Below are 14062 nucleotides of genomic sequence, written 5' to 3' on the forward strand. Positions count from 1 at the left end.
TATATCTACAAAACAGTACGTGATAGGAAAATTTTAAGGTGATTTTGTGATCAGCAGCCAAAAATCCATAAAATACACCCAAAAGTGATCAGGAAGCAAAATCTTCATTGTCTGGTGATACAAGACAAACATTTCAGCGATATAATGCTACTTACAGCTTGTGCTTCTAGCTCCTCAACACGACCCTTTACAGATGGAACAGCCCCATCTTTATCTTTTAAGCACTAGCCTAGCCCAAAATCCAGCATCAGCAAACAAACTCGTTGGCATATGACTATTGTTGGACCAAAAACTGAAACTGTATCCAATGCTGTCTGGTGCTTTCCTCTTTAGGAAAGGCGAACAAATTGAAAATCCAGCATTGAACTGTGCCTGGTTCAGGAAGCTGTCCTCGGTAAAATGAAGGGGACGTAAAAGATTTGGGGTTGTACTGCTGAGGAATAGTGGTAAAAATGAATTTTAACTGCTGATTCTTCGTTTCGTCTTCCTTTGAAAGGCCATGTACAGGGAATTTGCCTTTGCACTGTAGAAAATGGCATCTTCCAGACATTGTGAAACACACTTACCAAACTTTGTCCCGGTGTTGCACCAAAATCTGTGACCTGTCTGTTCTACTGCACTTTGTTTGAGGGCGGGCCAAACTAGCCGCTATGCGGGCAATATGAAAACATGTTACATAGTGATGTAGATAAGTAACGGGGAAAAAAAATGCTGAGCTACAAACGAGGCGTTTCAGGCAGTGTTTACTGTTGGAGAGAATGACTCCCTTCAGCGTGGACTTCGTAACTCTGCTTATGTTTTACATGCAGCTCCCAGCTACATAACACACTAAAGGAAGGGAAAAATAACCAAAACGCATGATATGACCTGTTTAAGCAAACCCTCCACCAGAGAAAGAGAGCAAGCGAGGACAAGAGAGTGAGAGAGAGATGGGGTTGGATATTCTCATTATAAACTGAGACCCAGCAGTTGATAATGAGGTAAACTTTGGGGAAAAAATCTAAACTTTCAGGAGAGCATGAGACAAAATGCTGATTTTAAGCGATGAAAAGCCCTGCGCTTTGAGTGCACATCAAATGCAAGTTTGTTCACCAGGCAGAGCAAAAAAAAAAAAAACCTAGCCCATTTCAGTGGGACCGTGGCACTAACTACCCAGAGCGCCATATGGTTCATTCTCTGAACTCCTCTGCAACACTGTTAAAAGGAGCTCGACTCGCTGCACGCTTCCACCTTCAGCAAAAGAAGAAGAAGCATAAAGTCCACTGCACACACAGCAGTGTTGTAGTACTCGAGTCCAGGACTCGGACTCGAGTCCGACTCGAGTCCTGATTTTCATGACTCGTGACTCGACTTGGACTTGAGCACTGATGACTCGGACTTGGACTCGGACTCGCGAATTTACTGCATTCGGACTCGGAAGTTGGAGACCCGGACTCTGACTTTTTAATTGATAAAGACTGTTTTTGTTAGATTTTTTTAAAATAATAGGCCCTATTAAAATATATTGATAGCTATATTAATACTGTAACATTATTCAATTTCGTGTAAGGGCAGGCACGTGTGTTCCACCTACATGCGGATTCACGTGGCGTGCATACCGTCATGTTCAGTAGCGCGAAGATGCCTAAAGAGACGCCCCGAATTGTGCTCTTTGCTTACACAGATTTTACAACAAATTCCAGCAAGATCACTGCTACATGTTCGATATGTAAACGAACTATTGAGGAGAAGACCGGGACAACCTCAAACTTCAACAGACATCTGTCAAGGATGCACCCAGAAAAGTAAGTGATATGCAGTCAGTTGATGGTGATCAGTTAACGTTAGCTAGCTAGCTATCTAGCTACGGTAACAATAGCCTCTGAAGTAACTCAACCACTGGTCCAAGATGTTGGGTCAGGTCGTGTGGCCGGTATATCATATCACTAGAACCGTTTGGTTGGGTCGTGTGGCGGGTATATCATGTCACTAGAACCGTTGGGTTCGGTGGTATGGCGGGTATATCATATCACTAGAACCAAGTGAAATTGTATAGGTAAGTTAAGTAACGTTACTGTTAGAATGCTAATGCAGCATTGCACAGAAAAGTCACAGTACGGTTCGCTTTCGGTACGAGCGTGCCATCGATCTCACTAATGATGAGTTGGTAAGTAACACGCAGCGTCTTCATGTTATAGGGAGATTAAAACTGATTTTTCCTATTTATCATTTAGCTAATTACCAAGTAGCATACACTTAACGGAAAAAACACACCACACTGAACTACCATGTTAGCATTAATCTTAACTAGCAATAACAAATCCGCACATTGCAGGTCTCCGCCATGAATATTCTCCAAGTGCGGAGAAGGAAGAAGTCTAGCCTATATGCATCCACAAATAATGTTGATAAAATGTGCACAACTTTACAATGCAAATAAAAATAATTGTAGGCTATTACTCGCTAAATGGACTAATTGAAGAAAGCTAATGTGGATGCCGCCACTGGTTTTCTTGAGAGCTGGAGACGGTACAAGATTTGACGGATGTGGCATTTCCCCCCCGATGTACCGAAAACTACCGAACCGTATCGTGATTCGTGACACCGCATAGGCTACTGTAAATATGGGGATATTTTTCTTTGCATATATGCAGTATTGGGTGTGTCAAATTCTAAAAATAGACATGCGCGACGTAGCTTTTGAACAGTACTATGAACTGGCTCTGTCTTCTAACAAAATGACACCCTCCCTGACCCATACAGAATAAACATACAGACTCACGGAGGATAGAGAGTTAAAGCTCAGCTAGGTAGCATGTAACATACTTAAATCAATAATTAAATGACTGGGTTTTGCTAATTAATCCCTGTCCTGTTAGTCTCATAAATTATGTATCTTTTCTCATACTTTTCATTTATCCAGCTAGCTTACATTAATCAATCTACTAATATGGTAATGTTAGTTATATAGATAACTAAATATGTAACTTAACTGGTTATGGTTCAAACAACTATGTGTATAATGTGTAACATTTGTATTGTTATTGCATATTGTTATAGCTATAACGTTACACATTTTTTGCTGTGAGAAAGATTACTTGAAACAGTTTGGCATCAGCAAGCTAAAGTGTGTATCCTATCTTCCCCTAGATTCCAAGAATACCGTGCCTCCACTGCTTCAGATGTGATGCCAGCTGCTCCAGGTCAGAAGATGATCACATCATTTTTAAATGATGGACAGCAAAGGATGTACGACCTCAAACATCCACGTCAGAAGGCTATAAGTGATGTCCTTGTAAAAGATCTAATCATTAAGTGCTGCTTGCCACTCTCCATCATTGACAACGAGGACCTCAAGCACTACCTGCATGTCCTGGACCCTCAGTACCGGCCCATAGCAAGATCCACAATTTCCTCTATGACCATTCCAGGAATGGTGGAAGTCAAGAAAGAACAGATAAAGAGCCAGCTGGCAGAAGCATCGAGTGTTGCTGTTACCACAGACATTTGGAGTGATCGAAAGATGCAGTCATTCCTTGGAGTGACAGCACACACAGTGGCAATGGATAAAAAAAACAGGAACTCAGCCTTCAGTCATATCTTCTTTCCTGCAAAAGAGTGCATGGGAAACACTCAGGAGAGAAGATTGCAATGATGTTTGAATGCTGTGCTGAAGAATACCTGATTAAGGACAAGATCAACTTTGTCATAACTGACAATGCATCCAACATGAGAAAAGCTTTCCAGGCCAGCTTTCCCCTAGAGGATCCTTGTGATGCTGAAGCTCATGATCCCAGCACATTTGAGGAGGATGATGAAATATGGCAAGACCTGATGCCAGAAGATCAACAGACAGTCAATGACACTTTGGCTGAGAACTGTAAGATGCAGAGACTATCATGCTTCACACATTCACTGCAGTTGGTCATAAAAGATGGTCTGAAAGACACCAGTGGGCTGTCAAGCACCCTAGCAAAGCTATCCCGTGCAGCCAACCTCCTCCACAGTGGCACCTCGTTTAAAGACGGCTTTGAAGCGTGTTTTGGTGATGCAACAATTCCAACAGCGAATGCCACATGATGGAATTCCACTCTGAAGCAGGTGAAGGCTTATGTGCATTTAGACATGCAAAAGCTGTCCAGTGTGTTGGAATCAGAGGGGCACAAAAGCCTTATCTTATCCCCGCGAGAGTATGCTCAGCTTAAAGAACTGATCGAAGTTCTTGATCCGTTCTTAGAGGCAACCAACCTAACTCAGGGTGAGACTACTGTCACCGTCAGTGTGATTGTGCGCTGTGTCCTCACTCTGCGCTGTCACCTGCAGGAAATAAGAGGACAAGCCAGATACTGTGGGCCTCTGGGGAGAGCTCTGGAGAGCTCCTTGAAAACAAGGTTTGCAGAGGTTTTCAGTGCAGTCAAGATACCAGGATGTGAGCCAGCTGAAGGAAGAGGCCCCACCAAATTTCCTTTCACCAATGCCTACTTCATAGCATCTGTGTTGGACCCAGCATTTGGCTTCCAGTGGCTAGAACATGATGTGCAGCTGGACAGTGACATCAAAGATGTGCTGAAGACTGAGATCAAAGGTGAGAAATGTTTTGATTAATGTTAGTTAAGTGATTAACTATTTGATTGTTGTGATGTTTATATCATTGAAGGTGTTACAATAAAGCACATAGACATGTCATTTGTCATGTAGGCCTAGTCAATAACATATTTGTAATGAGTCCCCCATGCCCCCCTCTCATTTCAGAGTATATAAAGGCAGAGGGTGACAAGCAAGCGGTATCAACAGCAGATGCAGCGGAAGCAACAGGACCAGGGGAAGGTGAACTTTCAGAGTGTCCTCCTGAGAAGCTGTTGAGAATGTTCTCCCACTATAGGAGGACTCCCTCCTCCACCAAGAAGAAGCCGTCTGGCCAGGCTCAGTTGACTGCATACCTCAACTTGATCACTGAGCAGGACTCTGACTCAGTCCCGTGCCTCAGGTTTTGGCAGCAAAAAAAATCCAAATTCCCTACCCTCTCTATCAGATTGCCACACAGGTATTCTCTGTCCCTGCCTCCAGTGCGCCCATTGAAAGGGTATTTAGTCATGGAGGCATTTTGATGAGGCCTCACCGTGCAAGGTTGAGTATTTCCATGCTGTCAGATCTTGTGTTTTTGAAATGCAACGTGTATGCTTAAAACTAGTGCCACCAGCCTTTTGTTCCTAACTATTCCTGAGAGACAATGTCTTTTGACTAGTTTTTATGAATGTATTGTATGCTGTGGAACTTACTTCTGTATACTGTTTCCACCATTTGCTAATATCATGCTATTCAAAGCTATCAATGTGTTTTGAAGCACATCCAATGTTCAGAATGTCAAAGAAATTCAGACTGTTCTAAAAATGTGTGTGTGCGCGCATGCTTCCGCGTGCATGTGTGCGAGTGTGTGGGTGTGCATTTGTTTGGCTATCGTGTCACAAAGTAATTAAACTCCCTTTGAAATGGTGACAGCTGTGTCATTGCTGTTTAATGTAGACCTTTTTTATTTGTATGTCAGATCTTTGACTGTGCCCGAGTGGATCACTGGAGCCATCTTGGAACTCGACTCAGACTCAACCTTGATGACTCGGACTCGGACTAGGGTAATAGGGACTCGACTTGGACTCAGGTAATGGGGACTCGACTCGGACTCGACTCGACTTTTCTTTGGTGACTCGGACTCGGACTTGGACTCGAACACTGGGGACTCGAGACTCGACTCGGACTCGAGGTTTAGTGACTCGACTACAACACTGACACACAGGTCTGCTGACATTCCTGACTCTTACCATCATACACACACACATGCAAACATGTTTTATGTGTAGGGCATATTACACACAGACTGATCACATAAACTACCAGATTATAATCAGACGCATGGGGAGTTATCAGAAAGGAGAGCAAGGAGAGAGAGAGAGACAGACAGACAGACAGACGGAAGGAGAGAGAGTATGTGTGAACAAGTTTGGCTTCGTGTGTGTTTAGTACAAGGCCCCGAAATTAAGCATCCATCCATCCATTATCCAAACCGCTTATCCTGCTCTAAGGGTCGCGGGGATTCTGGAGCCTATCCCAGGAGTCATTGGGCAGCAGGCAGGGACAGGCCATCACAGGGTCGACACACAAATTCACACCCAGGGACGATTTAGCATGGACGATGCACCTGACTTACATGTCTTTGGACTGTGGGAGGAAACCGGAGCCCCCGGAGGAAACCCACACAGAACATGCAAACTCCACACAGAAGACGACCTGGGACGGCCCCCAAGGTTGGACCACCCCGGGGGCTCGAACCCAGGACCTTCTTGCTGTGAAGCGACCGCGCTAACCACTGCGCCACCGTGCTGCCAAAATTAAAACAGTTGTATAATTATCATTCATGATGCTGACTTCTTCGAGTGTGTGAACCAATTGTACATAGCTTAATCAAAACCAACAACCAAACCCAACACACGCTAAACTAATGCATCAAATATTAGTCATTCCTCCTCTAGTGTGTCTCAAAAATGCAAGGAGTCAAGCAGTTGGCCTTCCGTCACAGTTAGGAAGCCATTACGGCTGGTAACAGACCACGTTAGCCTCTCTGAAAGCCAAGGGGAAAGCCTTGGAAGAGCTCAGCCAAGCAGCCGCGGATGATAGAGGGCCCAGCAGTTCTGCTGACAGACTAACCTGGCAGTGACTGCATCAGTAATTGCTTGTCAACGCTAATCAATTTCACAACAACCTGGCACTGAGGAATGAGGGGAGGAGAAAATGGGGGAAGGATAGATAGGAGAGGGAAGAGTAGACGGTTTGGGAGCTGAAGGGAGGAAAAAAGAGAGAGGGGTTAAAGGAAGGATGAGGAAGGCAGTGGGAGGAAGAGTGTTGGCGAGGAGAGAGGAACGTATGAAGAACAGGAGATGGTAACGGAAGACGAAGTGAGAGACAAGGAGTAGAGGAGGAAGAGATGGAGGGGAGGAAAGGTGCATAAGAGGGTAGGAAGAAAAGAGGATGGAGGAGGGGGACTAACTGAAGATGGACTAGAAGGAAGGGAAGGGAAAGAAGAAAAAGAATCAGTGAGACACAGAGAGAGAGAGAGAGAGGATGTCAGAGAGAGACGCACGAGAGAGGCGCAGATAAGGGGAGAGCGCCTCGTCCGAGACTCTTAAGAGGAAACTGTAGGTGGTGCAGCCAGGTGCAAATCCAATTTTGACTTAACAGTGTCTTCCTTTTAAAAAACATCAACTGTCAGCAACACTTAACCAGCCCATATCTGTTTTGTTATATCCTGCCGTACACTGTATCTACAGCACAGAGGGAGTGCATGCACTCACACACACACACACACACACACACACACACACACACACACCCACACACAACATGCACATGATGCTCTCCGGGTTCCAAAAAAGTGCTCTCAGGCATTTTATAGTATTGAGGTCAACCTAAGCCCTGTTTTGCTTAGCTTCATCAATCTCCAAAAGCCATTACAAACACGCTGAGAACAAAATGAGGGGAGGGGGAGGAAGGGGCGGGGAGGGAGGGGGAAGGCGAGGAGGTAAGAGGGCAGCAGGGAGGTAAGGAGGGGGGGGGGGTGAGGAAAGCATTGAGCCAAGAAAGCAAGCGAGACGAAGAAGAACAATAACGAGTGCAGGGAGCGAGGGGAGGAAGAGGAGAACCAACAGATGGGTGGGTTGATTGTGAGGAAGAAGATGAGTGCACAAGAGAAAGAAATGATGGAGGAGGTGGATGGGAGAAGTAATGGAGTGAGAGACGCGAAGGAAAAGGGGGGGGGCTGTGTCGGTGATACAAGGAGAGAGGACAGAGCAGAATTAAGAGAGAGGGAGGGAGGAACACCAAAGTAACAGGAAAATAAGTGGCTTATTAATCCTGGGACCTGAGGACTGGGCTGGCGATGAGGAGGGAAAAAAAGCAGCTGCAGGTTTTTGCAGCCTTTCCCCCTGGGAAATCTGTGGATATTGTGTTGCGGAGGAAAAACATTTTGCTTACAGCCCTTTCAAAACAGCCCTAACTAGGGGAAACAAAAAGGCGAGGCAGGGAGAGATAACACGCTGCTGCTGCTGCTGCTGACTGCCGGTGATTCGGTGGATTACCTGGGCCGAAAGCGGGAGGTATTCTGCCCTTGTTTCACATGCACCGTATCGCAGCACGCCTCTGAAGGGGAATGGTGTTAACCGTACGCTTTCGAGATAGAGGCAGACGCAGGCAAGATTTCTTATCGGGAGGCTATCGCTAGGTCACATTTCCGCCAACACGAGCAAGAGCGAGAGAGACAGAGAGAGAGAGAGAGACTGTCAAGCTGTCTGACCCCCCCTGGCTGTCTGAGGAATTAATCTGCTGTCATCTTCAGATAGGGATGTCACACTTCTCTCACTCCAGATCCCCCTCTTTGTTTTCCATACCTCCTCTTTCACTCCTGCAGTCTCTCTCTCTCTCTCAATCTCCTATTGCTCCTTCTCTGTGGAAATTTCTTCCCCCGTCCTTTATCTATACACTCGTCTTTAGGGTTGACTTCCTCTTTCACCCGTCTCTCTCCTCCACTACCCCCCCTACCTATCAGAAGACAGACAGCGTGCTCCCCTCCTCTCTCCAGAATCTATTAGCTCTGACCTGGCCTCTCCTACAGGAGGCGCAGCCTCTTATCTCACCCTGGATCCCTTCATTGGTCTGTCTGGCCCACTGCTGAGGATACCGCCACACACACAAATATGGTGCGATGCCTCAGACACAGCCAGAAAGCTTGATGAGCTCATATAAACCTCACAGTTGAACATTTTTATCCTCTTTTTTAACCACTAGTTCAGTTTTTTGACCATTTCAAAAGAGAGATGACTTTCTGCTCTATCCTAGAAACATCACGCTTCAGGTTGAAAAAAAAGATAAGATTCAACTTGAGTCCACCTCTTCACTCCTTTAGCTGCAGCAGAGGACCAAACGCGTGAAGATGACTGATAACGTTGAGTGATGATGCTGATAATGGTGATAATGTTGTGTATTGTCTGTCAAGCCCTAAGAACAAAACAGTACACACTGCTGATTAACAGGACCTTATATGTAATGGTGGCCTTTTTAATTCTTGTGATAATGTGGTAAAACATAAAAGTTCAACATTATCATTTCATTTTATATATATATATACTTAGCACAAAAAGTAAGGAAATGTGTGTTTGGTAGATTATTTCTTTGTTGTAACAATGCTTCTTGGCAATAAATCTTACACCATTGGAAAGCCTGTTTATTTCCCTTTTAAATGGTGCCACATTTGTAAGGAACATGCATTTGTGGGATGAGCAGCAGAGCTGAGAATGTGGGTTGCACCCATTAAAAATTTGCCAAATCTTCTTTGCCAGTGCCAAACAGTTTATTTTGCTGTTGCTATTGACTCTTGTGTTGAGCTTCTGGTACCCTAGGTGCTGACAACCAGCTGCCTGATATAAGATTTATTGCCAAGAAGCATCGTTACAACAAAGAAATAATCTACCAAACACACATTTCCTTACTTTTTGTGCTAAGTTTATATATATATAGGGTGGCGGGTGGCACACTGGCACAGTGGTTAGCGCAGTCGCCTCACAGCAAGAAGGTCCTGGGTTTGAACCCCGGGAATGTCCAACCTTGGGGGAGTCGTCCTCTGTGTGGAGTTTGCATGTTCTCTCCGTGTCTGCGTGGGTTTCCTCCGGGTGCTCCAGTTTCCTCCCACAATCTAAAGACATGTACGTCAGGGGAATCGGCCGCACTAAATTGTCCCTAGGTGTGAATTTGTGTGTGTGTGTGTGTGTGTGGGCCCTGTGATGCACTGGCCACTTGTCCAGGGTGTTTCCCTGCCTGCCGCCAAATGACTGCTGGGATAGGCTCCAGTATCCCGTGACCCCTGCTGGGATACGCTCCAGTATCCTGCGACACCAATTGGGATAAGCAGCTTGGATAATGGAATGGAATGAATTCTCATTTCCAGGTCAATAGGTTAAACAAATTAAAAGTAAAGGACAAATGTTTGTTGTCAAAATGACAATATGGTGCTCTATTCTATTCCATTGAATCACATCCTATCAAAACAAATCTGAATCCCCATCTTTTTATCTCTTAATGCAGAGTAAGGAAGACCGATTTATAGGCCGACTACATTCCTTTACAAACTCATCAAATCCTTCTTCGCTCCAATCAAACAATCGTTTCCTTTATCTGTCAATCAATTAATCTCTTAATCTCAGAATCCGGCCATCCTGGTCAGGGCTTGAAAATACATGACAAGGTTACAAGCTCCACCTTGTACAGGCATAGATTTGCTATCTGGACGCACACGCAGAATACTAACCTCACTATCGGAGCACGCTGCTGCTCTGAGCAGAAAATTAGGCGAAGGGCAAGATCGACAAGGAGCGCCATGAAGCAAGGGGAGATGAGAGGGGGGGAGGGGAGGCACGCCGGAGAGAACGCCGGGCAGGAAGGTGAAATCGGAAGGGCAGGAGGGGACATGAGCGGGGTGCGACACACAAGTCCAAGCGCTCTGACAGAGTGGCAGATAGACAGGGAAGAGGCTGAGAGAGACAAAGAGACATGGGAGGGGGCAGGAGGAGAGACGGACAGAGACAGAGTCAAAGATGGGGGTGAAACGTGAGGAGGACTGAGGATGATAGAGTGGAGGAACAGAGTGAAAGAGGGAGGGCTGAAAAAGAGAGAACAATGAAAAGGTGACAGGGTGGGACCTCAGGAGGGGGGGGGGCTGGAAGGAGTGAGGGTAAATGACGCTGGAAATGAGTGAAGGAGAGATAAAGTGATCGACGAATGAGGTTTAGCAGGTTTGCTAAGGACCGGAGAGATGAAGAAAACAAGAATTGAGTTAAAATACCACATTAAGGGCGCCTGGGTAGTGTAGCAGTCTATTCCATTACCTAACAACATGGGGATCGCCGGTTCGAATCCCCGTGTTACCTCCGGCTTGGTCAGGTGTCCCTACAGACACAATTGGCCGTGTCTGCAGGTGGGAAGCTGGATGTGGGTATGTGTCCTGGTCGTTGCACTAGTGGTCGGCCAGGGCACCTGTTCAGGGGGGAGGGGGAACTGGGGGGAATAGCGTGATCCTCCCACGCGCTACGTCCCCCTGGTGAAACTCCTCACTGTCAGGTGAAAAGAAGTTGCTGGCGACTCCACATGTATCGGAGGAGGCATGTGTCAGTCTGCAGCCCTCCCCGCATCTGCAGAGGGGGTGGAGCAGCGACTGGGACAGCTTGGAGGAGTGGGGTAATTGGCCAAATTCGATTGGGGAGAAAAAAAATAAAAAAAAATACCACTTTAAGAGCAGAGCTGGGAAGATGCAGTGAAATAAAAGGAGGGGGGGAAGGAAAGGGTTTCAAGAGAGAAAGATGGAGAGCAGGATTGGACTGATATAGAGGAGAAAAAAAGGAAAGGGGGAGAGAGACAGAGCTGAAAGGATGAAGAGCTTTAAAAGGAGATGAGTTGAAAGGGGGGAGTAGAGCGATAGCGTTGGAAAAAGGGCTGGACAATAGGATCCTTACGTGTTTCTCTCCTTCGATCCTCTTGTCAGCCTGCTGCACCGCCTCCAGGTACTTGAAATGCAACTCCATCAGCCGATCAACCTGGACAGAGAGAGAGAGAGAGAGAGAGAGAGAGAGAGAGAGAGGATGAAAATGAGACTTAAGAGACAAATGGAATGAAAGAGGTCAAGATGGAACAAACAGGAAAGCAAGAGACAGAAAAAGACGCAGCACAAGGAAGTGACAGCGAAAAAGAAAGGAAGACGAGGAAACAGGTGGGAAACGGGGAGATGGAGTGAAAGAAAGATAGAATGAGACGGCGACGGAGATAGGGAAAACAAGAAAGGACAATGACCAAGAGAATTGAATGCAGAGAATAGAGAAAAGACAGGTACACAAAGAAGGATATTTAACACCCACACTTGTGTTTCTCTTAGATAACAAGGGATTCTGTGCAAAACGGAGCAACATTTCAGGCTATTTGAAACTATTTATTCACTTCATCTCAAGAATACATTGATCCTTTCATTACCTAACCGACGCTCACTTCTTCAGTTGTTACAGGGTTGGGTTGACAATGTCAGATACAGAAAATACATTTTTTATATATGAATAACATTTATTTTATATATATATATATATATATATATATATATATATATATATATATATCCTATTTATTTTCATAAATACCTTATTTATAAATTAATAAATACAAAATGTTATTTATATTTAGTATTTTATATATTAATTATATTATAAATATATACTATATATAAATTAATTCATAAATTAATAAATACAAATGCAAATCATTAAGTTTAATAAATACCTTATCTTTTAATAAATACCTTATCTATAAATTAAATCTGATGTCATGTTTCCAAAGAAGACATTGAAACACATCCGTGTAAATGAAAAAATAAACAAGTGTAGGAGGTTTTGTCTCTTGCTGTGGGTGAGGTCAATAATCACTGACTATAAACCCCTTACATAGAAGTCAATCGCTCCGTCAACGCAGATTAGAGACCCTCACATCTCGAATGGTGGACCAGCCACCAAAACACTTCACCACTAAAACAGCGCCGACACAAGGACGATAAAATTAAGTCGTCGATTCAAAGCAATTTCACTATCACTATCATTTTTGATGGTGTCAAGAAGGAAAAAACACCATCTAAATCAGTCAATGGTCGCTTCTACAGCTGTCACATTTAGTTTGGTTGGCCTGAAGTCTGGAGCGGTCACATCCTCGGTGTAGTTTGTTTTGATAAGAGGGAATACCTCAATCCCTATCAGGTCCATATAGGTTTCTGACCTTTCTATTAATCTTTTCTTGCTGCCTGTAGGCCTGCATAGAGTCAAACATTTCCGACTGACTGAGCTGTCAGACTGAAGGAGTGCATGATGTTCCTCGTAACGCAATGAAAAGGTCATTGTACTGTCACATTTCCACTTCCAGACTTGAGCACTCACGCAAGTATCTGAGGGCAGCATGCTTTTTTTGGATTGTGCGTCATCATTTACAGATCTTATTTCAAATTTATCTTCATAAGTCTTTCAAAGGAAGATAACAACCATAAATGCAAAGACGAGAATTATGATTCTCGGTCGTAAGGATATCGCTTGCAATGAATTTTTCTTTTCCTCAGCTGCTACAGTACCGATAGAGACATGCCGACACCACTTTTTCCCCTTCCAATATCAATACCACAGCTCTGGCCATCTGCTGATACCGATATCAATCTGATACTTTGTTTTACTCTTGAAATAATAATAATAATATAAAAATATATGGAAAGACTTCACTCATGATGGCCAATTAGCCACCTAAAAATATCTCACTAAAGTGGAGAACAAACAAATATTTCAAATATTTTCAAATATTTCAACAATTGGTTATGAAAGACTGTCACCCTTTATCAACCATCCTTCAATTATCCAAGCCGCTTCTTCCAATCGGGGTCGCGGGATGCTGGAGCCTATCCCAGCAGTCACTGGGTGGCAAGGCGGGCAGACACCCAGCACACGCCGCCAGTCCATCACAGGGCCGACAAACACATTCACACCTAGGGACAATTAATACAGCTGATTCACCTGACCTACATGTCTTTGGACTGTGGGAGGAAACCGGAGCACCCGGAGGAAACCCATGCAGACATGGGGAGAACATGCAAACTCCACACAGAGGACGCCCTGGGACAACCCCAAAGGTTGGACAACCCCGGGGTTCGAACCCAGGACGTACGTGCTGTGAGGAGACCATGCTAACCAGTGCGCCATCGTGCCTCCACCTTTTATTAACGTCACAAAAAAACCCCAGATTCTGCAGTACTTAAGCGACCATCAGGTTTAAAGTTACATCAATTTAAAGTGCAGACTGCAGGTTAAATTTTGTATGAAACTTACCATGAAAATGAACTGAAAATGACCATTTGAAAACAGAAGGAATCGCTCTGTTATGTAGGTTTACCAGCACATCTATCAGCATTGACAGTACTGTTGATGATTGTTAGCACTGGCTCTGTATGTCTATCAGTGCTGATAGGTGTGCT

At 44.7% G+C, this 14062-nt stretch overlaps 1 protein-coding gene across 1 annotated transcript in view; it reads right to left on the reverse strand.

The window, feature by feature from the left end:
• The window catches only part of ctnnbl1 (catenin, beta like 1), a 109056-nt gene that overhangs the window by 40999 nt on the left and 53995 nt on the right, over nt 1-14062 (reverse strand). Inside the window, exon 13 of the mRNA XM_056274192.1 lies at nt 11529-11609. Within this exon, the coding sequence (XP_056130167.1) occupies nt 11529-11609 (81 nt within the window). The remainder of the gene's footprint in view (nt 1-11528; nt 11610-14062) is intronic.

The sequence above is a fragment of the Lampris incognitus genome, chromosome 2 (assembly GCF_029633865.1).
Source record: "Lampris incognitus isolate fLamInc1 chromosome 2, fLamInc1.hap2, whole genome shotgun sequence".
NCBI classification, from domain to species: domain Eukaryota; kingdom Metazoa; phylum Chordata; class Actinopteri; order Lampriformes; family Lampridae; genus Lampris; species Lampris incognitus.